Source organism: Jaculus jaculus, chromosome 9 (genome assembly GCF_020740685.1).
Source record: "Jaculus jaculus isolate mJacJac1 chromosome 9, mJacJac1.mat.Y.cur, whole genome shotgun sequence".
NCBI lineage: Eukaryota > Metazoa > Chordata > Mammalia > Rodentia > Dipodidae > Jaculus > Jaculus jaculus.
In genome coordinates this window covers 129,612,917-129,639,473 of record NC_059110.1, presented here as the reverse complement: position 1 = coordinate 129,639,473, position 26,557 = coordinate 129,612,917, and the positions used below count along the sequence as shown (strand labels likewise).

Here is a 26,557-nt window from a genome sequence, read left to right as displayed (position 1 = left end):
ATCCTTGAGTGAAGGTGAGTAAATTCTTTCTGTTATCTATGAAGGTTCACTGGTCTAAAATTATTTTCCATGAATTCATATGAAAATAGGTAATGCTTCCTGATGCCACATACTGCACCTCTCCTTTTCCCTACTGGGCGAATCATCAAAGTTAATTTTTCTCCTTATGTGATGTTGCAGGTAATGCCATGTGGCAGCCACAGAGCACCTGACCTAAAGCAACTTGTGGGAGGAAAGGGTTTATCTTAGCTTACAGACTTGAAGAGAAGTTCCATGATGGTAGGGAAAGGGAGGCATTAGCAGAGGCTCGACATCACCTCTGCCATAGCAAATGGAACACTGAAGCATGAGAGTGAGCTGGACACTGGCAAGGGGAAGCCGGCTATACAACCCACCCGCCTGCCCCCAGCAACACGCCTCCGCCAGCAAGGGTCAATTCCCAAATTGCCATCAGATTAGCGAGGAACCAAGCATTCAAAACACATGAGTTTATGAGGGACACCTAACTGAAACCTCCATAGATGGATGACAAATATTCTATAGGTTTCAATACCAGCAAGGAATTATTTATGATAAAGTTGCCTTCAGTCTGTTGTTGTTGTTGTTATTATTATTATTATTATTATTACTATAGAACATATAATCTCTTCCACTTTGTGCTTTTAGGATAGTTCTTTTCCCTTATTTTAATAATTTTAATACTTTCTCTGATCAATTTTAGCATTATACATAGTCTTAAAAATACTTTACAGGGATGGATGGATTGCTTAGTGGTTAAGGTGCTTGCCTACAAAGTCAAAGGACCCAGGTTTGATTCCCCAGGACCCACGTTAGCCAGATGCACAAAGTGCCACATGTATTTGGAATTCATTTGCAGTGGCTAGAGGCCCTGGTGTGCCCATTCTCTCTCTCTTTCTCTCTCTCTCTCCCTCTTTCTCTCTATTAAATAAATAAATAAATAAATAAATAAATAACAAGCAATAAAATTGCTACCTCTACTAATCTCTTATTATATTGATAATAAATTATCTTGTGTTATACTATTATTGACACCACTTCACAGACCAAAACACTGAAAAGCAAAAAGAAAAAAACAGAAGAAAAAAAAGCTGATTTTTTTTCCTTTGGCCTCAGAGCTATAAGAACTAAACTTGTAGAAAATTAATCATAAGACAAATGTTTCCTGCTTCTACTTATACATTTAATTCCTACTCATGCAGTGTAAATTAATTTTTTCATGTGAAGAATAGTAAGTTCACTCCTTATTTCAACTGATTGTCCCATCTTCCACTGACCCATCTAAAAAAAAGATGTATAGACTCCACCTGCATAACCCCTAGGAACAGGAAAACTACAGATAGCAAAACACCTGGCAATTTCTGAACTCGAGAGAGGAGAATGGGATACATGGAACACAGTGCAGTAACGGGGCAAGTAAACTATACTATATGGCACTGTCCCTGTGGCTATTTCGTTCCACATCTGGTGAAAATTACTTAGCTATACAACAGGGTCAGCTCTAGTGTGGTCTATACTCTTCCACTTGATGAAAATGAATCACACTGGTTTACCAATTATGACAAATATATTACTGCAAAGTTTTACCAATAGAGGAAAATGTAGAGGGCTGAAGTGAATTGTTTCTACTCTCTGCTCAAGAAATTAGTGCATTATTAAAAAATAAAAATTTTAAAAATGTTCTGACCATGACATGATTCAGACATATCATATTACATGATGAGCCCTAAAGACCAAAAACTTGGACTCTCAGCTTGAAGCTTTACATTCTTTAATATACATATAATTACCCATGCTGTCAAACCTTGATCTAACACTAATAGTTATCATTCACTGATCATTCAGTAATTTTCGAAGGAGAGGTTAGGGTTTTACACGAATTGTTCTGGCTAGCCATGTCAACAATCCTCAAGGTTGGCTATTATTCTTTGCTTTTGGAGAGAGGGAAACTGAGACCAGCTAATATAGGCAGTAGGGTGAGGGGAATTGGAGACATGAGTAGATGCTAATTTTATCTACTCTGCTCTTTGGAGTCTTGTGACCAAAGCTACTTTTCAAGGAAGATAACAGGTCTTAAGATAATCAGCTTTGTGGTGGACTTTTCTATAATGCTTTCAGAATAATGTCTCATTAAAGTGATCAAGTCAATGGCTTCATCATTCAACAAAAAAAATGCTATGATGGAAATATTTCATTTAATGTCAGACATGTTAGATTGTCGTTCATCTGAAAGTAAGAGATGTTGATTGTCCACTATATGAGATATTTCTCAGGATGACTACCAATTCTTTCTTCAACGTAGGCTTAAGTGTGGGAAAGTTCAACCTTTTCCCAGTAAATGTTACATCATGGGAACCAAAGGAAAACATAACTAAGGATTTTTTTTGTGTGTGTATAACTGATGATGTTTAGAAACCAAAATCTCACCTTTACAGAGTCTCTTCATTGACTTACCAGAAGGCAGAATCTCGAAGACCCATCGCTTTCATCAAGCCCTTCATCCTTTTCCGTTCTCTTGTGACACCAGCTGACACATAGTATGTGAATGGAGAAAAACAAATAATGCAGATGAAAATGAAGAAATCAGTCATTATTCCTCCTTGAGCAATGAAGGGATCTGTTTTCATATATGTTCCAGTAACAGACATCAACTCTTCCATCACTGAATGATTTGTTGTGACCTAAACCAACAAGGTACCAGTGAGCAAAATGTGTGCACTTAATGGAGCACAAACGATGTAGGCTATCTTCAGAAATGGGCTTGTCTAGGCTTGAAGCTTAAGTTTCCACTTCTGTGTTCTACCATGGGAACGCTGGGCTCCCAGAGTCTAACAGTTCTCTCTGGTCTATGCATGTTTCTTATAATTCACCCTGTGTTTATTCACCTCCACGTTTATCATCTGCTGCTCAGTTTTCTTAGAATTTCCCTTCATGTCATGTAAATGAGACATATTCCTCACAGGATAATTCATTTATGACTATTACTTTAGAGAAATTGTTCTATCTGGGCTAAGAATAGTTTGCTTCTGTATAGATAAAAGCATTAGACTTATAATTTTATGTTAGCACATTTCTGTTCTAATGATTACATGAGTACATGTCTGCCTTCCTAACACTACTTACTCCCTATAGAAAAAGCTCCTGTTTTATTGATGTTGCTATGTATATTGTTATGTTGTTCCTGGCAACAGAACAACTTTGGTGAACTTCCTTAGAAAAAAAGAGTAAATAAGAGTAAGCAAATAAGTAACTGTATACGTGAACAAATGGGAGAGCAGGGATATATACTTACACCTTACTAACTTGGAATTAATTTGCACTGAACATGGCTTTGCAGTGAACATTAATTTGAATTGAGCATTTTGTACTCACTTCTATAATTGCAGCATTAATGGCAGCTTGAAGAGTCACAAAACCATCTGTCCAGAACATGGAGCTATCACAAAACATTGTCATTCCATACATATGACAATGAGCTTTGAGAAAAGAAAAAAAATTACTATCACAATGGAATATGTTAGTGCTTTATACATGGCAAACATTTTATTTCACAATGTTCCCAGGTTCCCAAAGCTTGTGTACTGACTCAAAACCCATAAAAATACAAACTGCAGTAAGAGCTCTCAAAGTGCAAACAGAAGAGAAATCCCTCCTGGGGAATCTTCCTTATTTCTCTTATTCTGAGTCACTCGGCTTATTTTGGTTTTGCACTGTACATCTCTATCTTTCATGACATTTGATAGCTTTTTCCCTCTGTTTTTGTGCTACTTTTTTTTTTTTTTACAAAAAGTAGTAATATTCACTGGAAGTACCTCTGACAGAGATTTAATATTGAGAATCTACAAAGAACCCAAAAGCCTAAACAATATAAAATCAAGCACCTTATGCAAAAAAAAAAAAAAGGCAGGAAGTTGAACAGAGCGTTCTCAAAGGAAGAAATACTAGTGGCCATTAAACCCTGAAGAAATGTTCATCATCTCTATTCATCAGAGAACTGCAAATTAACATGACTATGAGATTCTATCCCATTCCAGTCAGAATGGTGACATCAAAAAATCAAATGACAGGCTGGAGAAATGGGTTAGTAGTTAAGGCACTTGCCTGCAAAGCCTAAGGACCTGGGGTTAAATTCTCCAAGTCCCACGTAACTCAGATGCATAAAGTAGTGCATGCATGCGTTTGGAGTTCCTTTGCAATGGCTAGAGGCCCTAGCATGCCAATTCTCTCTCTCTCTCTCCTTGCAAATAAATAAAAAAATTTAAAAGAAAATCAAATGACAATAAATGTTGGTGAGGATGAGAGGAAAGAGTAATCCTTGCTCACTGCTGGTGGGAGGGCAAGCTTGTACAACCACTATGGAAATCAATATGAAGACTCCTGAACAAGATGAAATAGAGCTACCATCTGACCCAGGTGTTTTCCTACTGGGCATCTACCTTACAGGCTCCACTCTTCACTGCAGAGATATTTGCTCAACTTTGTTTATAGCTGCTCAATTCACAATAGCTAAGAACTGGAATCAACCCAGATGTCTATCATTTGCCAATTGGATAATGAAGATGCAGCACATATACACAATGGAAATCTATGCATCAGTAAGGAAACATGATACAGTGAAATTTGTAGAAAAGTGGGTGGACTTGGAATAGATCATGCTAAGCAAACTCACACAAGCTCAGGAAAACAAATGCTGCATGTTCTCCCTCATCTGTGGTTCCTAACCTAGAATAGTGTGAGTTGCAGGCACACCTGACAGGCAACTTGAGAGACAGATAATAGGTATGGAAGGGTTTTAGGGAAGGGAGATAAGAGGGCAGTGGTGGGGGATGCACACAAAACTGAAACCAAAAGGAACTGGTACTATAAAAACCTTCCTCTTGGATATCAAACTGAAAGATATAACCTTCAGTAGGAGCATGGAAGGATCATTTCATAAGAAGGGACCCTGGAGAGGGTGGAATGAAGGCTAACCCTAAAATACTTGGCCCTGGCTTGTAACTCCCAGCACCAAAAATTAGTTAGAACCTTCACTGAGCTGTTGATCGGAGAGAACTACAAGGTCCTCAAAACATGACAGACTTAATTACCCACTTCAGGTGAAAGGTAAGACCCTATTCCTGAAGACTCCACATGCTACTGACCCAGAACATGGAGGGTTCCAGCTGAATCTGGAAGGAGCCAGCTCCAAGATGGTCAGCCCACATAGCGCTGCTTGGTGAAAACAGCCAATACTGCTGTGAGCCAGCCTGGGGCCTGGCTAGATGTAAACAACCAGCCTGACAAGATGTACATTCCTGTGCCATAGTGGCACACAGCCTAGGCGGGGATAAGAGATCCACTCAGGGAAAAGGAACCCATAGGTGGAACTGGAAACCAAGTCAGGATCCTAAGGAGACCAAGATTATAGACTCCAATGAGAAGCTCCCACTAGTCTTTGGTCACAAGGGAGGCTACATCCATCAAAAGATCTCTAAATTAACAATGCTTATACCCTTTAGCCTATCCTGATCTCCATTGGAGAATCTTTCTTTTTCAGAAAGTAGTGAGAACCAAGGACAACCAAAATCCATCAGAAATGATGGTACCAAAATATGATATGTCCACACAAAGTTTCTACTTAATAAAAAAAAAAACTTTAAAAAACCAAATGACAGCACATGAATTGTCAATGAAGATATGGTACATATACACAATGAAATTCTACTCAGTGGTAAGCAAAGATGAAACAGTCAAACTTGCAGGAAAATGGGGGACTTGGAAAACTCATGGTGAGTGAGGTCACACAGGCTCAGAAAGGCAAATGCTGCATGACCTCTCTCATAACCAGTGTCTAATCTGGTCCATTGTCAGTTAATTGTAAGCTGAAATAAATATCTACAGTATGGACATGGTACTAGAATGAAGATGGGAAAAGTAGGAAATAGTGAGGGAAGGGAGGAAGGGTTCCTGGACAATAAGTCAGTGATCAGCAGACAGAAAGAAAGAAAGGTATGGAAAGACCTGGGCGCGGGGGTGGGGTGGAGGTGCTGTAAAGGAAGAGGAAGGATGGCGGGCTACAGGAAACTAAAGGCAACCTGAGTCAGTCCCACAGAAACCTTCTTTATGTTTGCCATTCTACAAGTCATTACCCTCAATAAAGGGAGGGAGACCCGCACAGAAAAACTCAATAAAAGGCAGAGAAAGTCTATCTTAAAATCATGGGCTGTGGCTGGTAACTCCCAGGGCCAGAATGGGGTCACTCCAACAGTGAACTGTTGGTCAGGGAGACATGAGGTTCCCAAAATAATGCAAGCTATTGACAAAATGTTTGGTTACCTCCAAGAGTTAAAAGGTAAGTCCCTATTGCTGAAGACACCATAGCCTGCAGCCACAGGACATCAGTCATACTGGATCTGAGATCCAGTGATCATAATGGAACTAAGAGGGAATCCAGTTCCCTCCTGTTTGGCCCTCATAGTGCTGGAAAATGCAATGAAAGGGATGAAGAAAACAGTTGCTAACTGATTGATTTAGCAGGAGATCTTTCCAGTTACAAAATCAATCAGTTGAGTAAGAAATGTACACTTGTGCAACAGTTGCACACCTCTAATGTAGGTAACCAACTGCTCCTGGATTGTACATGAGTTCAGATCAGTGAGATGAACTCCTATCTGGCTCTGGGAACCAAGTCAGATTCCCTATAACTGGAAACCAATAGGCTTCAGAGAGAACCTCCACTGCTCATGGTAAGAGTGGATATACACATCAATATGTCTTTCTAATGACTGGACTTACACCCTTTTATTCAAACTATTCAAACTGTTCTCACTTTTCCTATTTTACAGGTGGATGAGAGTACAGGGAGAACAAGGATGCATTGATACATCGAGAGAGAGAGAGAGAGAGAGAGAGACCCAACTGTCTACCAGGAGATGGGTCGCCTCTACCTCGTCTGGCTGGGCCCAGAAGTCATTGCAGGGGAAGTGATGACATGAATACTGCTTTCCCAGCTAGCGTGAAAACCAGTTACGGGGAAATGGTGATAGACACTATGGTCACTCAAACCTCATAGAAACAGAGATCCAGAGTCTACAGTCTAAATCACCCAATCTCTACCTTTCCCACCAAGGCTCAGGGAGCCTCTCCGAAGAGGAAACAGAAAGACTGTAAGAGCCTCAGGGTGGGTGGGAACAGTCTGAAGACACCGTGTTTCCCCCATTCCTGCAGAGACTGACTGAGGCCTATAGGACCCCACAAAGAGTACCATTAATCTCATCGAAAACCCTCAACAGAATTGGGGCAGGGGAGAGAGGGTCTATGTGTGCAACCTTCTTATAAAAAATCAATAATTTTGAGGTATGATGGGGTGGTTCTTTCCTTAGGGTCTGACTAAGAATAATTGGTGAAACAAGCAAGGGTGCTGTTTTCTTGGTGAACCAGGTACCAGCACAAGGGTGAAGTAGATCAACACAGAGAACAATTGACTCCTACCAAATCAAATATCCAGAGACGCAGAGGCTCCCAACACCTCATCACTGAAGCAGACCCAAAATGAACCCAACATGGCTCAGGGAAATTTTGTGGAAGAGGGGGCAGAAAGCATGTCAGAGCCACACGTTGAGTCATGATAGGCAGAGACATTTATCCTACCCATAACTGTGGGCTAACTCCACAATGCATGACCATGTACCTCTACAGGGAGGGGTCAGGGGAAGGAGGTAGGACATGGACAAGCCTAATAATGGTACCAACTTGACTGTATTCACTGAGTACAAAACTAATGAATAAAAAATTTAAATCAATAATTTTTAAAAAGTAGTTTTTCAGGTGATTATAAAATAGTAAAGTAGTGCAAAACAAGGACTAAAACTACTGAAATAAAATGATTTCCAATAAGGTAAATATATAACACAAACCAATGGGCAGGTAAAACTTTTCATAAGATAATAATTAGGAAATCTTTTGAGATTTTTTTATAAATGAAATTTTGATATACAACCAAGTAAAAGAAGCATTACTGCGTAGATCCTCCATGTCAAGGAATAAAGCTCTTTGTTGACTAATGCTAAGACACATAATTGGTCAAAATTCTGAGAATAAGTAAGTGATAAGTGCTCAGCACTAACCAGGACATGTATATCACCCTCTCAAGGCTCAGAGAACAATGATGAAGAGGGGATGAAAAGAACAGGTATGGAGAATGGAAAGATGTTCTGTGGGACTCTGTCTTCCAGACATGACATGGTCTTTGCACTTAAAAAAACTCATGACAGGTATTGATAACTGAACAAAATGGGGATATTCCATCTTGGGGATGAGAGAGGGACTCTTGGGGTTCCACCTCTCCATGACAAAAAGGTTGGCAGCTGGTGGTTGCTCAGGAAATCACTTGCGTCAGTAGTGTAGACACTGGTATGTGTCCGTGCTCCAATAAATAAGCTCCTCTCACATGCTTATGCAAGCAATCCCAAGTAACTTCAGTAAGTTAATTAAAAAGAAGACATTAAAATAGAAAGGGGAGTGTTTTGGAAGAAGAAGGGATTCAGCAGGCATGGTAAGGGGAATAAAGAAGGCAAATAGAGGTGAGCGTGATCCAAAAACTATATTTTCAAGCAAGAAATTGTCTATAAATATTATAAGAAGAATTAAAGGGGCTGGAGGGATGGCTTGATGGTTAAGGCATTTGCCTGAAAAGCTAAAGGACCCAGGTTCGATTCCCCAGGACCCACATCAGCCAGATGCACAAGAGGCACATGCATCTGGATTTCGTTTGCAGTGGCTAGAGGCCCAGGCATGCCTATTCTTTCCCTCTCTCTCCCCCCGCCTCTCTGTCAAATGAATAAATAGATAAAGATAAAATATTTTAAAAATAATTAAAGCCCTAGAAGGCTGAAATCCCATGTCTTTTTTAGTCTACCAATAAAATCCACTAACATCCCATGACAAGTACTTTTCTGAACTTTATGCTCATCTTCAGTTTTCTTCAAGATATTTGCATTACTAAGCATTTTTTGAGTAGGTTAAAACTTTATGCATGTTGTACCATATATTTGTTGTTAATACGACCTTTAATATATTCAGAATCCTAATCCTTTGTTTGTTTCATTTGCTTGAAATATCACAATGGGACCCCTTTTGTGATCCCTTTTTAGAAACAGAATTATTGTAATGTCCTTTAACAAAATTTTACCATTTTTCTCATTATAGTTTTCCTTAAGAGTTACAGATATATACTTCCCTTAAGATAACTTCATATTTGCAGTGTCTCTTGGATTTCCTGATAGTATGCTTTTTATTCTCTTTTTAATGCTCAAATGAAGTGTATATAGCATGTAAGGCTCATATGTTCTAAAGATAAACAATGCATCTCTTCTGTCTTGAGAAGGAGTCTGGTTTCTTGCTCTTTTATTATTATTGTTGTTGTTGTTTAGAAACTTTGTATGGGCATATCATATGTTGATACCACCATTTCCCTCCTCCCTGCCCCCCTTCACTAGGCCCCTCCTTAGTGGGGCTTCTGGTATTCACCACAGAGTTGTGAGTTAAGAGTTGTGAGAGCAGCGGTCATTGGGGGGGGGGGGGCAATGTCTCTGGATATTCCCTTTCACTCTATGGCTCTTATAGTCTCTCTGTCTTCTCTTCTTCAAAATTCCCTGATCCTTGGTGGGTGTGCTTTAAGTGTACATTAGTGTTGAGCTCTCAGAAGCTTCTGGATTTCTGCTTTGTTGTGTTTTGAATACACTCGGTGTCTGTCTCCATCACCCTGGCCCAGGTTGTCAGGCTCGCCATGGAAGAAGCACTCTTGCTCAAAATATGGAATGCTTCATGAATCTGTGTGTCAACCTTGAGCAGGGGTCAAATTTATGTTCTCTGTATCATTTCAATTATGCTGGGTCTATACTCAATAATTGTATTTCCTGAATGTCTGATTATCTCTACCAACTCTTATGCATACTATCAGTAACTGTGGATTGAGATTGCATATGCAGGGATGACATGACTTTGGGTTCTGATTTGGGACATAATACAGATAGGTTTCATAATTGCTTCGATTAGACATTCGCCATGCAACTCATCCCTATCATTATTGCTGTTTGTTGTAAAATTTGTAATCCAGGTCTCACTACTAGGTAGGTATTGCTTTAGAATCAAATCCATCCTACATCAAAGTAAGAAAATACTAGAAATTATTACTATTTTATCCTAAACCAGAGAACAAATAAAACACAGAAGCTTCTTTGTTCCTTTTTTCACCCATTTTGATCACTTGCATTGTAGGTGTATCTTTTGATGTTGCTCATTTTTATTATTTATTTGTAAACCAACTGCTAGTTTATTTTTAAATTTACTTATTTATTTATTTGAAAGAGAGAAAGGGAGAGAGAATTGGCATGTCAGATCCTCAACCATTGAAACTGAACTCCATATGCTTGTGCCACCTTGTGGACATGTGCGACCTTGTGCTTGCCTCTCCTTTGTGCAGCTGGCTTACTTGGGATCTGCAGAGTTGAACATGGGTCCTTAGGCTTTCACAGGCAAACACCTCATCTGCTAAGCCATCTCTCCAGCCCCATTTTTATTTAGTATTGTTTTTTAAATTTACTTATTTGAGAGAGAGACTGATATAGAGAGAGAATGGGCATGTCATGACCTTTTGCCACTGCAAATGAACTCCAGACACATGTGTCACCTTGTACATCTGGCTTATGTGGGTTCTGGGGAATTGAACCTGGATCCTTAGGTTTCACAGGCAAGCACCTTAACCAGTAAGTCATCTCTCCAGCCCCTTATTTATTTATTTTTGTTACTTTTTTTTTTCCAAGGAAGAGTCTTACTCTAGCCCAGGCTGGCCTCAAATTCACTATATTTTCAGGCTGGCCTTGAACTCATTAGCAATCCTCCTACCTCTGTCTCGTGAGTGCTACATATAAAGGGATGTGCCACTTTACCCAGATCACTTCTATTTATGTTTTTAAAGTATTACACAATGATTTGTTCAATTCACTCTTGTATTAATCAAGGTTCTTCAGAGAAGCAGAACCAAAAGAATGAGTGTATGTGCGTGTCTGTCTGTCTTTCTGTCTGAAGAGATTTATTTTTATATTATGATTATTATTAACAATATATTTTGTATGGATACATCATATGTTGTTTCCCTCTTTTCCTTTGTCCCTGCCTCCATTCTGCTAGGGACTCTCCTCAGTGGTGTTGCAAATACTCTTTTTATTTTTTTGAGACAAGTGCCACTCTGTAGCCCAGGCTGACCTAGAGCTCAGTATGTCACATGAGCTGACTTTGAACATTTTTTAAGATATATTTTTATTTATTTGTTAGAGACAGAGAGTGGGGTGGGGGAGAAAGAGAAAGTGAGAATGGGTGTGCCAGGGCCTCTAACCACTGCAAACAAACTCCAGACACATGAGCCACCTTGTGCATCTGGCTTACTTGGGAACTGGAGAACTGAACCTAAGAACTTAGGTCTCTCAGGCATGTGCCTTAACCACTAAGCCTTCACTCCAGCCCTGGCTTTGAACTTTCTGTGATTCTTTTGCCCTACCCTCTTGAGTTACAGGCATGAGTCACTGATCCAGTTAAGACTAGATCTATTTTTAAAATTTTTTTGTTCATTTTTATTTGTTTATTTGAGAGTGACAGAGAAAGAGGCAGAGAGAGAGGGAGAGAGAGAGAGAAAGAGAGAGATTGAGAGAGAGGGAGAGAGAATGGGCACCACAGGGCTTCCAGCCACTGCAAACGAACTCCAGATGCATGCACCCCCTTGTGCATCTGGCTAACGTGGGTCCTGGAGAATCAAACCTTGAACCGGGGTCCTTAGGCTTCACAGGCAAGCGCTTAACCATTAAGCCATCTCTCCAGCCCAAGAATAGATCTTTTTGACAGTCTTCGGGTGATTAAGTCAAAACATAACATGATTTGCTCCTGATTGCCTTGGAACCTTAAGCTTCTTGCCTGCAAAGACTGGAGAACTTGCTGGATGTCATTACACACGAACACTACATTTGTTTCAGGGATCCCCTTCACTGTTGGGTACTGGGCTTTCCTAACTGTGATTTTACTTTAGGATGATTTTTAAGGTATATGTCTTAACCTAAGAGTTTCAGTTTATCTAACTTTGCTGAAGTATATTATTTTGTCCCACTGAAACACCCTACACAGTTCTGTCATAGAATTGAAAACAATGTAACTTTCTAGCCACAAAGTTACCTGAATGGTCTTCATGTTCCTTTATGGTTGGGATTCCAGCTCCTTCCGGAAACTTCAAGTGATAAGAGTAAGTATTGGTAAAAATAACTCTCACAGCATGTTCATCACTTGAATGTGATTCTGTCATATTTCTTTCTTCTGGAAATGCCATTACTTTTATTCCTAATATTCCAAGAAAATATTATTATCATAAATAAATTACTACAAACAAAAGCTAAGGAAAACCATGTTCTATTTTTTATTTTTTTATTAAATTATAATTATTTTCTGGCATACAGAGAATTAATATTAGCCATCATGCCATTTTCGAATACAACTTTAGTTGATTCTCATTACACCTCCTCTCCTGAGTCCTCCTCCTCCTCCTCCTCCTCCAGTACCCTCCCCTTTCTGCTGACATCACAAGAGTAATGATTAGGAGATGATCAGGAAGAGAGGTGAGGTAAGAGTGAAAGGACACATATGCTAGTCCTTTTTATTTCTTTTGTGGAAATCACATGTTGATCTTGAATAAATCACTCAGATTAAGGATGAGAATAAACAAATTTCTAATATTGTAGATAAAATAAGGCTACATGTAACTTATTTACTTGTAACTTTACATGTAACTTATATACTCTTATTAATGAACAAACTCCACTGATATAAAAAATCAGGCATGGCATATATATGTATAAATATATATAACAGCCTCTCAATCACATTATTTATAGGAAAATATATAAGTACAACAATAGTGTAAAGCAGTGACTATGTATGTAGTTCAGCTATGCTGTGCTTTTACATAACAGACATAATTGTGCAAGATTATTTCCCTTAAAAACACCTTATAAATGAGCAATGGGTCCAAAGTTTTTATAATTCCTAACAGAATATACCAATAGAGTGTATATTATTAATTTTCTACAGATACTCATTGAACTGCCTAGATATACATTATATGAACATAAGTGTTTAACAAGTCTGAAAGTATACTAATGATTGTTTTCACCTTGGAACAGGATTGCCATGCATAAAAGAAGAAAAAGCAGATATCATGTGTTCTTATAGAAAAGATTTTAATCCTTTTTCCTTAAGCTAAATTTGTGGGATTCATAAAAAGCCACCAAACAGGGCTGGAGAGATCGCTTAGCAGTTAATGGCGCTTGCCTGCAAAGCCAAAGGACCCACAAAAGCCAAATGCACAAGGGGGTGCTTGCATCTGGAGTTTGTTTGGAGTAGCTGAAGGCCCTGGCACACCTATTTTTTTCTCACTCTCTCAAATAAATGAATAAAATAAACAATATTTTTAAAAGCCACCAAACATATTTCACAATAATCTTAGAGCTCGTATGTTCATTATGGTCTCTAGGTAAGGATCTACCACACCACATTCATCTGATGAGCATCATTATTATCGCATGTAGCTTCAAATGAAGGTACTCTGCAAGGCGTAACTCAGGATATTGGGAAACCCAGGAATACTTCTGTGAAACAGAGGATGAGAACAAATGCCTTTGAGGAGAAGTTGAGAGACAGGCCCTTCAGATCAGAGTATGATCTCAAATCATTGAATCAGAGTAGATTCAGTGGTGAAAGGTAAGATGCCCAGTGCAGACATTGAAATCTAGATGTCAGAGTTAGGATGCTTGATGAGGTGCTATGGGAAGGTAAGGTGGGCATGGCTCATATCCACATGTCCCTGCTTGTATAAGGAGGTTTAGGCAGGAAGAAAAAAAACAACTTTGTTTGGGAACTGAGGGCACAGTGGCTCTCAATAACAGGTGTCAGAACACCTACTAGAGTCTGCTTTTTAAGTCAAAACCCAAGTCCTAGGGCACTGGAGGCTGAGGAAGGAGGATTGTGAGTTGTACATCAACATTCTTTGATCAAGAACACAATCAAAGTATGTTAAAGAGCTATGTTGTTTGGTAACCTTAACAATGAAATGTTTATCAAAGAATTGCAAATTAATCCTCTCATGTTTATGATCAAATTAACTAGAAACAGAAGCTTCTGATCTTGTAGAAAACTTACCTTTCATGAAGGAAGCAGAAGAGACTTTATTCATTATTCTCTGAGTTGTTTGGGTGTCTGGTGTGTATGCGATGGTGAATGTAGAATCATTGAATGAATCAATACGTCCCAGGCTCACAGTAGGAAATGAAAAATCATAAACTTGATGTACTTCAGGAAACATATATAAGCTCACTAACAGAATGGCTGAATACAAACACTCCTACAAATTTAGAGGAAAATAACAAAGACTATTATTCCAAGGAAGTCAGTCACCAGCAGTCTGTCACACAGCTGGGCTTTTGTTGGCTAATATTCCATTTCCTCTGTATCTCTTGAGATACACTTTTTGAAACATGAAGACTACAAAAATCCAGCTGTTCTTATAATTACCATGGACCTCTTTTGAGACATGGGTTTTTATGTAAACTTAGGCTGCCTTTGACATTGTGACATTTTGGCCTCAGCCTCAAATGTTGGGATAAAGGAGTGTGTCACTACACATAGCCTCCTTCAGTGGGCTTGAAAATCATTTTATTTTATTTATGAGAGAGAGAGAGAGCAAGTGATAAAGACAGATAGAATGGTCATGCCATGAGCTCTAGCTGCTGCCAACGAACTCCAGACGCATGTGCCACCTTGTGCATATGGCTTATGAGTGTCCTGGGTAATCACACCTTGGTCCTTAGGCTTTGTGGGGCAAGGGTCTTAACTGCTAAGCCATCTCTCCAGTGAACTTTCTTTTTTTTTTTTTTTTTTTTGGTTGTTCGAGGTAGGGTCTCACTCTAGCCCAGGCTGACCTGGAATTCACTATGGAGTCTCAGGGTGGCCTCAAACTCATGGCAATCCTCTTACCTCTTCCTCCCAAGTGCTGGGATTAAAGGCGTGCGCCACCATACCTGGCCTCTCCAATAGACTTTTGATGGAAATAAAGTTGACTGCTCTAGTGCAAGAATGTGCATTGGTTCTAAAATACAGCAAAGATATACATGGTAGGCTGTGGTGAGGGCATAAATGCAATGCACTACTCCTCCATTAGATTTTGCTGCAAACATTAATGGCAAGAAACAATGCCAAGATATTAATAATATAACATTAATACATTACCCTGGTCACAACTTAGATTGCAGAACTAGAAACTCAATTTTAAAAAGCAGACACCTTGGAATACTGGCCTGAATTGGCAGGAGTTGGTTGCAGAATCCTGTGAACTACAAATAAAATACTTCTCAGGTTTTTCAAAATGCTTGGTCTTTAAAAGAAGTTTACTGAATGAGTATTTAGCATAATTTTAATTTAGTTAGTAAATCCTATCTAGTTGTACCTTTGTAATACTTAAGTGATATGATTGTAAGAAGGGAAGATTTCTCTCTACAACATAATATCTTTGAAGTCTTGATTTTCTTAAAACTAATGTCCTTTTAAAATAAAATGATATCCATGGCTGGAGAGATTGCTCAGTGTTTAGGGCACTTCTGAAAAGCCTAAGGACCTAGGTTTGATTGCCCAGATGTGCAAAGTGGCACATGCATCTGGAGTTTGTTTGCAGCATCTAGAGACCCTGGCATACCCATTCATCCCCCTCTCCCCTAGCAAATAATAAAAAAGAAAATGATATTCAAGAGTGAAAGCCAGTGATGTCTAGATGTGTTGGTTAATACTTGACTCATTTCTTTAAACTTCCCTGTCTTGGTCTCAGTGTAAATGAGTGATAACATTTGTATTTTTAATGATTTTGTAAAATTTTAAGATGTCTCTTGAATTGTCATTTGATGTAATCTTTTATTATACTTAGTCCTTAACATGTGATCTCCTGCTTGTGTCATGTAAATATGTGATTTACTTTTGAGGGGTCATCCAAAAGGCACTTGCACATAGGATAGATGCATTGTGCTAAGAAAAAAAACATAGATACTGAGTCATACCAATATTGTGTCTCTTCTCATTCTCTTTTTTCTAATCAAATTCTTGCATAATAGAGTCCATGTTTGTTGGCAAACACTTATCTCTCGGTTAACCATTTTGCTCTGCTAAATGAGAAGAGAGAAGAAATGTTAGGTCCAGAGAAGAAATAGCCAGCAAACATGTCATAGCCTAGTTGTTTTACATTTCCAAAGAAGTGCTTAGGTTATGGGAATTCCAAATTTTGTTATTGGATCAATCTCTGCTATTTAACTTCAGCGCCTCTCACATCCAGACTCTTAAGTGAATGTACGCCTCTTGAATTCACAGATACATTTTAACACATTTGCATTCAAACTTACATAGTATACTTAGCTTATTTAAAGACATCAATACATGTAATATTTTAAAGAAGTCAATATATCTAGTATAATTTTAGACTACCAAATTCCCCTTCCTCTGGGGGAAAACAATCTTCTATGCAAATATTACATTGTTAAAGTAGAAAACATAGCAGAATTTTGGATCTGAGTGATTCTAGGTAATGTAAAGAGGATGATATTGTGAATGGTGTTGACTCCCTGTGCATATGTGTGAGAATGTATCTGGTAATGAACCTAGAAAAGATGTTACAGAGTTACTGGACATAAAATCTCCAGTCTTCATAACCCTTGTTATTGTTCTAGAGAATCTCAGTTCTACCCTCTCTTTATAGTACACCAAAGAAGACACCTTATTACAACCAGGAGTTGAAGAGATGCAGAACTGATTCTGCAGATTATCATGGGAAGTCATAACTTGTTTGAATATGTGCTTGAGGTGATGTGAAGAATCTCCCTTGCAACTGTGTTTCAAATAGGCCTGATTACAATCCCCTGAACTGTGACCTGTTGTTTTCAGCTTCCTATTACGTTTCATCTGGGAGCATCTAATGTGTGGGTAATAAAGGAAGTGGCTGCTATCTTAGTAGGGTTCGCATAACATAGTACATAAAAATTAGATGGATGTGCTTAGTTGGAAGAACCTGGGAATGAGGAGAAATGGCATTTACTGCTTTTGACTTACTAGTAGCAAGACTGAGGGTTCATATGTAACGGAATATGAACCTCCTACATACACTTCCCTGGTGAGTAGTGCTTATCAATGTAGACACCATGCCCAGCCATTCTATAGTAGATACTCAGGAGGATACTATTTAAAGCATGCTTGGTTTCTGGTCCAGGGAGAATGTGAAGAACTTGTTTCAGGTTTCATAGCAATGTACTGTTTTTGCAATGTAACTCCACAGTTTTGTCACTCATTAAAAGTAATTGTGGAGTAGAAATAACACGATCCTTTATTGGGTGGTTCAAGAGACGCTGGTGAAGAATGTTCTGGGAGGATAGGGTTCTTTCTAAAGCTGACAGCAGGGGTGGAGCTGGAGTCTGCCGAACTGCACACAGCGGTTTCCATGGAGAGGTGTGCCATGAATGAAGGTACAGGCTACGTGGTGAAGATAGATACATTATTTGGTCCAGTTCTCCAGGCCTTGGGAGACATGGTAACCACGGATTGCTGAGGACACGAGTCAATGGTAGTTCTATTGGGTGTGTGTGTGTGTGTATGCGTGCACGTGTACTTGCCAGTGGGTTTGTGTGTGTCTGGAGATGATCTGCTGAGAGACAGAGAAATGCAGAGATACAGAGATGGATCAAGATAACCCAGATCTGGAGGTCCTTCAAAGTCGTGTGCATGAATGGTGGAGAGCAGAAACCAAACAGGCCCTCCTGTGGCAGAAATAGCAACCCACAATTCTAGCTTATACAAAAAAAAAAATTCGCTGAGCCTGTGAAGAAAAAGGGGGAGCCTCAGAATTTGGTGACTGTATTAATCAGGGGTCTCTAGATGGAGACAGAATAGGACATTGTTAGATCAATATCCAGTATTTTGTTGATAAGAGAGAGGGGGGAGAAGCAGATACAGATTAATTTATTTTCAAGAACTGAATCACTCAATGGTGGGGCTAGCGATTTCAAAATCTGTTATAGGCAGGCCAGCAGGCTAGAAATTGAGGGAAGAATTGAAGTTATAATCTTGTTAAGGCAGAGTTTGCATGTTACAATCCTGAAAATAATTTATATTCTTTTTTAAATTTTGTTCATCTTTTCTTTATTTATTTGAGAGCAACAGACAGAGAGAAAGAGGCAGAGAGTGAGAGAGAGAATGGGCGCGCCAGGGCCTCCAGCCACTGCAAACGAACTCCAGACGCATGCGCCCTCTTGTGCATCTGGCTAACGTGGATCCTGGGGAATCGAGCCCCCAACCAGAGTCCTTAGGCTTCACAGGCAAGGGCTTAACCGCTAAACCATCTCTCCAGCCCAGAATTTATATTCTTTGCTGAATTCCAGCCTTATGTTCTCAAGGCCTTTAGGTGAGTCAATAAAACCCAATCACCCTATGGACAGTCACTCACACTGATTTAAACATGAATTATATCTTTTTAAAAAAAAATGCCTTGTTAACAGAATCTAGACTGGCATTTGGACCAAACAGCTGGGTCCTGTATCTTAGCTACACTGAAATAGGAAATTGACCATTAAAATGGTGGGTTTATTACTGTAGCAGAAACCTAAAACATCCCTTAGAAATTTTGATGCATGCTTGAACATTCCATTTTCCCATGCCCCAACCAAAAATCCCATGCAAATATTATTTGAAAGATTTTTCTTGACACTTTATCCATGAAGGAAAAACAAAGAAATAGAAACAGAAGCAATTGTTGGTCAAATGTTCATTAAAAGTCTACATTACATAAGAAAATAGATTGCTTGGTCTGAGTTACAAAATCAAACATTAGTTTTCTGAGAAACATGTTAGAGCCATGGCTTGCATAATCAGACTGGGAGTCCAGGCATAAAGCCAGCAGCTCATTTTGGCCAATGTGTGTTGGTTCTTCAGTGTTGATATTTAAGTAACCTTTGTTTCTCAACATGTTACCTAAGAACAGTCTACACAGTTGTGATGGACTATTGCCATAGAGATAAGGAATGTGTTTGTCCTTCCCTGAAGCTCTCATGTCATTCATGAGATGGAGTCATACATAGGGGCAGTGTGTTTTCAGAGTCATAGCTCAGATAAAGAATCCAAGGGATGTTCCAATGGGCAGCAGCGTGGCCTGGGAAGCAAACCACACGTGGCTGTTCAGTGTGACTGAGACACAAATGTAGATGCCAGTAGATGGAGAAAGGAGCTTAGAGAGCCCACAGAATGACAGTTGGAGGGAAGAACACAGACCAAGAAAAGAGTTCTAGATTAGTGTATCTAGGAGCCCCATGAATTGTCCCTGGGAGGGGAGATACTTAAAGAGATTGTTGCACAGCAGGTGAACTAGCTCGGGATGATGGAGTCTGCCACCACCCCAGCCTGAACAACTGAGTATGATCCCCAGCCCCTGGGACTTTCCACTGTAAATCAGCTCTCAGTCTTGCCGTGTAAATAAGCTCATTTAGAGCATCCTTCCTTCCCCGATTCATATATATAAACTCTGTGCTCTTTAGCTCATCTGTAAATAAAAAGTAAGGCTGCTTCACTGTGAGTAAATATTACTGACTCCCTATGTCAATAAATGAGAGTCTGCTTATTCCAAAGTATGCTGAATTTCAAAGCATATGAGCTTTGAAATAATAAATATAAAATGAAAAGTATGCAGTTCTCAATCTAAGAACATATTGCATTCAAAGAATAAAAGGTGCAGGAAAGAATATTACTCTGAGAAAATGTAAGTCCTAGAAAGACAGGCAGAGACATCAAATCATGACTCCAAATGTTCTAGTTACATACAGTTAGTGAAAGTAGATCTACAATGCCTGAAAAGTCATATGCAATAAAATCACATATAGAATTGCAATTTGAAAATTCATTTACATTCAGATTTGCATAGAAAGTGCTTCCTAAAATTTTACTTAAATTCCTTCTGGTAATTCATTAGCATGAATTTCTAGCTTACTGTCACATTCACACTGCTTTTTTTTTTTTTTAACGTGATATCATGGTTACAATGTCTTTAAAGTTAGGTACAAACCTAACCTTTTTCTGTAGATTGTATTAGCATAAATTTAGAAGCATTAAAGCCATTTATTTTGAAAATAATTTCTCCATAATTGTCATTAAATATATGGAATCTCATTTATAATTACATTATACAAACAAAGCAGGAAAAACAATGAACTTACTTTCAGGACTTGTGAAGAAAGTGATCCAGAAGCTCAAATATGCCTGTGGCTCGAGACTTCCAGGGCGATGTTTTCCATTTCCTCCTGGACTCTACATCTGTGCTGTGCTGGATCTGTTTGCTGCTTTGGAAGTTCCCAGCCAGACTGCCTTCAGAGGAGGATCACAATTGTAATTCTCTTGGCCTGGTGGAGGGTGAACTTCACGTGACCACTTGAACAAATTCCCCCATTGACTTCCAGCCAGCTTCCATAGCAGAGGACTGACAACATGATTGTTTCACTGCTTGCAGGGCCAGAAAGGGCTATGTTGCGGAGGGAGCCCACGGTTCGTAAACTTTTCATGCCCCAGAAGAAAGTGGCACAGCTCAAAACACAAAGTGTGTGCTTAACCAATAAAAAGTTCTGGACATTCTGATTAACGTGCTGAACCAGATAACCTAGTCAGGTGGTGAATAGTTTTAAAGGCAAAACCTTCATTTTTATTTTTACTTTTACTGTCATATCTTCTTCCTTCTTTCCTTTAACTTGGGAAGCATCACCACCCTTCACTTGCTCAGGCCAAAACTACAGCATGCTTTCTTGAATATCCCTCACCCTCACCCTTGCAATATACTCAACACCCAATCATCCCCAGATGGTATGACCTGCATTCTACAGGACGATGCGTCCCGTGGTCTATCTCCGTTCACCGTCTGCACCCTCCTCGAAGGCTCTAACGTATCTCAAGTACTGTGCCAGTAGCCGCCTACAACGCCCCCTGCAGGCTGCTGGCATCATAATCTAGTCTCCACCTGGAAGCAAAGGCTATCTTCTATATCCGATAACATACCTTTCACTCAGCATCTATTCTCCAGTGGTTTTCTCTCTTCTGCTTTCCGATCTCTGCCTTCATGTTAGTGAGCTCTCAACTTGTTATTCCAGGAGAGGTCTTTAGTGTCGCGCTTTCTCTGTTGCCTCTGGCCTTTCTGAAACCTGACTAGTTACCCTTTTCCCTCCCCTCACTCCGTCCCCTCCTCATATTTTCTTTCTCATTTTTTATAAAAATCTTTGTCAAAAATTTACATTATCTCCTCCCAGCGCCCTTCTTTATTAGCCCTTCCACTCTTTTGCATGGAACCCTTTCATCTTTCTAACTATTCTTCTCTATTTTAAAGTTCTTTATTTTTTCTTTTTTGCTCCTGCTTCCATCATCCATATGTTGATGGGCCAATACTATGTGTGTCTTGTTTACATAATAACATGATCACATGTTTGGTGGTCAAAAATGTGTGTGTGTGTGTGTATATATATATATATATATATATATATATATATATATATATATATATATATTCTCACAATTACAATAAAAGTTTCATTTCAAAGTAGTAAATTTAACCCAATGTTTTAAGTCTTTTGCTTTGAAATTGCAACAGACTCAGCTTAATAAATCCACTCAAGTTACTATCTCTTGAGCTGACACTCTGGAGATGGTGCAATGTATATAAAATTCAGAATGAAGAAGGATCCAGTAGCCAGGGAGACAGCATGGATAAGCATGCAGGGAGACAGGGTGAGTATCCTTGAACTGCAATGTTCTGCTCCAGACAAGGACTGTGGACGACAGTTAGGCAGTTGTGCCAGTGCCCTGCATAAGATACACTTATTCCAGGTTTTTGAACATAGCCTTCTCTTTGTATGAATGAATTTTAGTCAATGTAATGCTAATCATTGTACCAAACAACTCCAAAACCTCAATAATCTTGGTATCTTTGTAACACAAAATATTTGTGGAAGTTTAGTTTTTCTCTCTTAATTTCGTTCCTCACAGCTACTACAGTATAGGCCCACCGATGTTCCTTCTCCCATGATGTCAAAATCTTCAGAGTCAGACAGGGAACACCGCCTCCCTGCTCTGAACCTCCATGACTCCCCCCTTTTGCCACTGGACAGGGAAAGCTTTCCATGTGTGAGGATCAGGTGATGAGAGAAGCAAATGTCATCTATATGTGCCCACAAAGATAATTTTTCTGTTAATGTCAAGTGTGTCCCACGACATATCAAGCACGAAGGAGCACCATCAAACCATATTCATAGGGTCAAGAAATTAGGGGGCATCCTTAGGGAGCTAGTTTGGAAATCCACCTCCCATAATGACAAATATAAATAAAAATAATTTGTTTCAATACTGTTATGAGTACTGCCTAATATTATTATATACACAGACTATTATTACATTATGAATTCTTAGCTTTCTTCTAAATTATATAGTCCCTTCTATAAGTGTCAATAGTTCTGGAACTCTCTGTGGTCCACATTTGCAAGCTCAGTTTCTTTCCTGAGAATATGAGATATAGAGCCACTCTCTGAGACATGCTCACTTGGAGCATCTACACTGACGACCTTCATCTCTTAGCTTTGAGAGCATACTCTCAGAATGGGAAGGGAATGATCTTGGTTGGCTTCCATGGCATAGCACCCTGACACATTCTCTTTGAATTGTCTCACTAAAGTGCTTCCTGATCCTAATAGAGAATGGAATGCTGTTAGGATAAATGAGAAAAGTCTTGGAAAGTTGTGCATTATTTAGTGACTAGCTGTAAGAAAGGTGATTCATAAATACCAAGGCAGTTATTTAGTGACTAGCTGTAAGAAAGGTGATAACTGCATAGGTTTGTAAGGCTCAGCAAAATCCTTTCTTCTGGGTAGATACTCAATGGACTTTACATCCTACCACAGAGATATTTGAACATCTACACTGTTTACAGTAGCTAGGAAGTGGAACCAGCCCAGATGTCCATCAAAAAATGAATGAATAAAGAAAATGTGACCCATGTATACAACGGAATTTGATTCAGCTCTGAAGAAAAATTAAATTGTGACACTTGTAAAAAAATGAATGGAAATGGAAATTATCATGTTAATCACAGTATCCCTGACTCAGACAAATGTCCCACATTTTCGCTCACATAAAGAGTCAAGATCTTTATTTATTTATTTAAAAGAGGGGAGGCAGATAGAGAGAATGGGTGTGTCAGGGCTTTCAGGTGCTGCAACCAACTCCAGATGCATGCACCAACTTGTGCATCTGGCTTACATGGGTCCTCAGCCCCTTGTCTTTATAGGCAAGCATATTAACCACTAAGCCATCTGTCGAGCCTTACATTTTAATTTATATATGTGTGTATATGTGAGGGGATTGGGTCATAAAATTAGAAATCAGACAGCAAGAAGAGAGGAAAGAAGTACTAAGGGAGGCCAGGGGTGGGGGGAAGAGGATGATAGAATACGCGTAACATATGAGACTAGTGGAGGAAGATAGTGGACTTGCACAAGGGGCTGGGTCAGGGGAGAGGAGTGGCAGAAGATCAATAATAATAATATGAAAATGAAAATACTGAAACACATTACTCTACAGGCTAATTATAAAAATCTAACTAAACATAAGTAAAGTACTTTTAATATGTTGATATACATCAATAGATTTGTCATTCATAAATACCAAGGCAGTTAGTGGGATAAACATTAGTGCCTTTTTTTTGAATCAAAAGCTTGGAACTTGTTGCTCAAGCTCTCATGTGAGTATCGTCATAGGTGGAGGAGAGTGTGTTATTTGCATAAACTAGAAACATACAACACTACAATCAGAAGAGAGGTCTTTCATATACCTGCCTTTCACATCCTGCTTGATTAGTTAGTAATAGTAAGAGTTGTAACAACAAAATCTCACATAAATAAGAGTGTGCAGGGTGATTGTTTTGATTTCAAGGTTTTTAAGTTTTCAAGTACACAAATAATAACATATACAGGTTTGGCCAGTTAAAACCTGTAAAATTTTATTGCTTTTGCCCAAGAACCTTGCATCATTAAAACACCTTAGAAATTTCGGGCTGGAGAGATGGCTTGGCAGTTAAGTGCTTGCCTGTGAAGCCTAAGGACCCCGGTTCGAGGTTCGATTCCCCAGGACCCACGTTAGCCAGATGCACAAGGGGGCACATGCATCTGGAATTCGTCTGCAGTGACTAGAAGCCCTGGCGTGCCCATTCTCTCTCTCTTTCTTCCTCTTTCTCTGTCTGTCACTGTTAAATAAATAAACCAAAAGTAAAAATAAAAAAAAAACTTAGAAATTTAGAAATATGTTTCACATTTCTATGCAAATATACTTTTTAAAATGTCCAACTTGATTATTGAGCACTTAAGGTCATGTGTGTGTGTTGTGTTGTGTTGTATATGGGAGATGGATGTGCCATGGTGCACGTGTGGTGGTCAGAGTACCACCTAGGAATATTGGTCCCCTTTCTACGTTGTTTTCAAGACAGAATCTCTCTTGTTATTGTTTTTCCTGCTTGGAAGGCTAGTCTAGGTGGCCATTGAGTTCAGGATTCTCCTGGCTATGCCTCCCTTTGCTTTAGGATGTTGGGAGTTACAGACACAAGGGCCACTTTGCCTCCGTCTTTACGTAGGTGCTGGTGATCAGACTGTTTGACCTAGTTGTGCACCTGGTGTGTTTAAATGCTGAGCAATGTCCCAGCTCCTGATAATGTAGATTATCAATGCAAATATTAACCTTCATGAGTTCTGAATTTCCTTTGTATTCATAGTAGACAAAACATTTACTCTATAAATGAAAATATGCAAAACTTCAAAGAAGAAGAATCAGTGAACGAACAGGTTAATGTGAGTTGCAAAAAGTAAACACTGTGTGGGTGAATAATCAAATGATTCTCTTTCACCTAAACCCAACAGTGTTTAAATTGTTTAAATTTATATCTTAACTAACCAAGAAGAAAAATATTCAATATTTTGGAATTCTGGAGGAAAAAATCAAGCAGCCTTTGTATCATCTTCAGAGACAAGCAATTATAAATATATTACATTTTTGATGTAGGGTCTCACTTTAGCCCAGGCTGACCTGGAGTTCACTCTGTAGCTCTAGGCTGGCCTGGAACTCACAGAAATCCTCTTACTTTTGCCTGCTGAGTGCTGGGAGTAGAGGCATGCACCACCACACCTAGCTATAAATGCACTTTTTTAGCTTAATGCTGTGTGTGGTGGGACTGAGTTGTGGGTTCTCTGGCCGCACGGTCTGCCCAGCTCTCACTTTCCCGCTCTCATATGTACTATTCAGAAGAATTATGATGTGAATTTCAAAAGTATTTTGTGCCATGCGTCTGGAGTTCGTTTGCAGTGGCTGGAGGCCCTGGCGCCCATTTTCTCTCTCTCTCTCTCTCTCTCTCTCTCTCTCTCTCTCTCTCTCTCTCTCTCTCTCTCTATCTGCCTCTTTCTCTCTTTGTCACTCTCAAATAAATAAATAAAAATGAACAAAAAAATTTTAAAGTATTTTGTGCCATATCTGAGATAAGAGACACTTTGATGCTACAGAATATTATCTTCAAAGGGGCCACAAACTTAGACAGCAACCAAATGTTGGGAGTGTGAAGGTTGTTCTGCAGGGAGCAGTTGCCACTTCACTGAGGAGTCAGGTTCTTCATCAAAACCATCCAGCTCTTGCTCCAGGAAGACCTGGAAGGGGTAATACATAAGTACACAGTGAACCACATCAACAAATGCAGAAATAAGAAGTACATAAATAAATGGAGGGCTCGAGAGAAGGCTCAATAGAGGTACTTGTTGGAAAAGCATGATGGCCTGGGTTTGATGCACAAAGTGGCACATGAATCTGGTGTTCATTTGCAGTGGCAAAAGGCCTGTCATTCCCATTTTCTCATGTTCTCTGTCTCTTTCTCCTCTTAATAAATACATACATAAAAATAAATACAAGAATGGAGAGATTTGTCACACTGCCTTTCATAATTACAACTAAGGGAAAAGGTCATACACATACTATGCACTTCTTTAGGAGTGATTACAAAATCATTTACAATAACCCACCTGTTACAGAGTAGACTGTGAGAGGCTATACTATTCCAAGTCAAAGCTCTTTTTAGCTGTAAGGATGAATTAAATATCCATATATTTTTATTCAAGGAACTTTTTCCATGTTGTGTATGAAAAGGACAGGAAAATAATAGGGAATAAATGTTCTTGTGCTAAATGCTAGAAAGTAAGTAATTATGTAATTATATAACAGGATACAAATTCTGTCTTGTTTCCTTAGAGTTTGAGCAGAGTCACTGCAAAATTGGAAAACAGTATAAGATATTGCAGGCCACTGACAGAAGATAAGCTGAAGCAGGGTTCTCTCTGTGCTGGAAAACCACCATGATCCTTCTATATATGACCTTGTTCTT

General features: G+C 39.1%; 1 protein-coding gene and 1 non-coding gene across 3 annotated transcripts in view; both read right to left on the bottom strand.

The window, feature by feature from the left end:
* LOC101595231 (ABC-type organic anion transporter ABCA8A) overlaps positions 1-20,575 on the bottom strand; it is a 70,412-nt gene extending 49,837 nt beyond the window's left edge. The window contains exons 1-6 of one of the 2 annotated variants that reach the window (XM_045158156.1): positions 20,328-20,575; positions 16,140-16,244; positions 14,236-14,437; positions 12,220-12,381; positions 3,391-3,494; positions 2,473-2,699 (exon numbers count right to left, since the gene is read on the bottom strand). In XM_045158156.1, coding sequence (XP_045014091.1) covers positions 2,473-2,699; positions 3,391-3,494; positions 12,220-12,381; positions 14,236-14,437; positions 16,140-16,235 — 791 coding nt within the window. In that variant the 5' untranslated portion in view covers positions 16,236-16,244; positions 20,328-20,575. Of the gene's footprint in view, positions 1-2,472; positions 2,700-3,390; positions 3,497-12,219; positions 12,382-14,235; positions 14,438-16,139; positions 16,245-20,327 lie in introns of those variants that run through there. The other variant, XM_045158157.1, reaches the window with a different exon arrangement.
* Positions 9,805-9,908, bottom strand: LOC123463802. The gene has a single exon (XR_006639185.1). It is a non-coding gene; the product is annotated as a U6 spliceosomal RNA (small nuclear RNA).
* Positions 20,576-26,557: the final 5,982 nt, after the last annotated feature.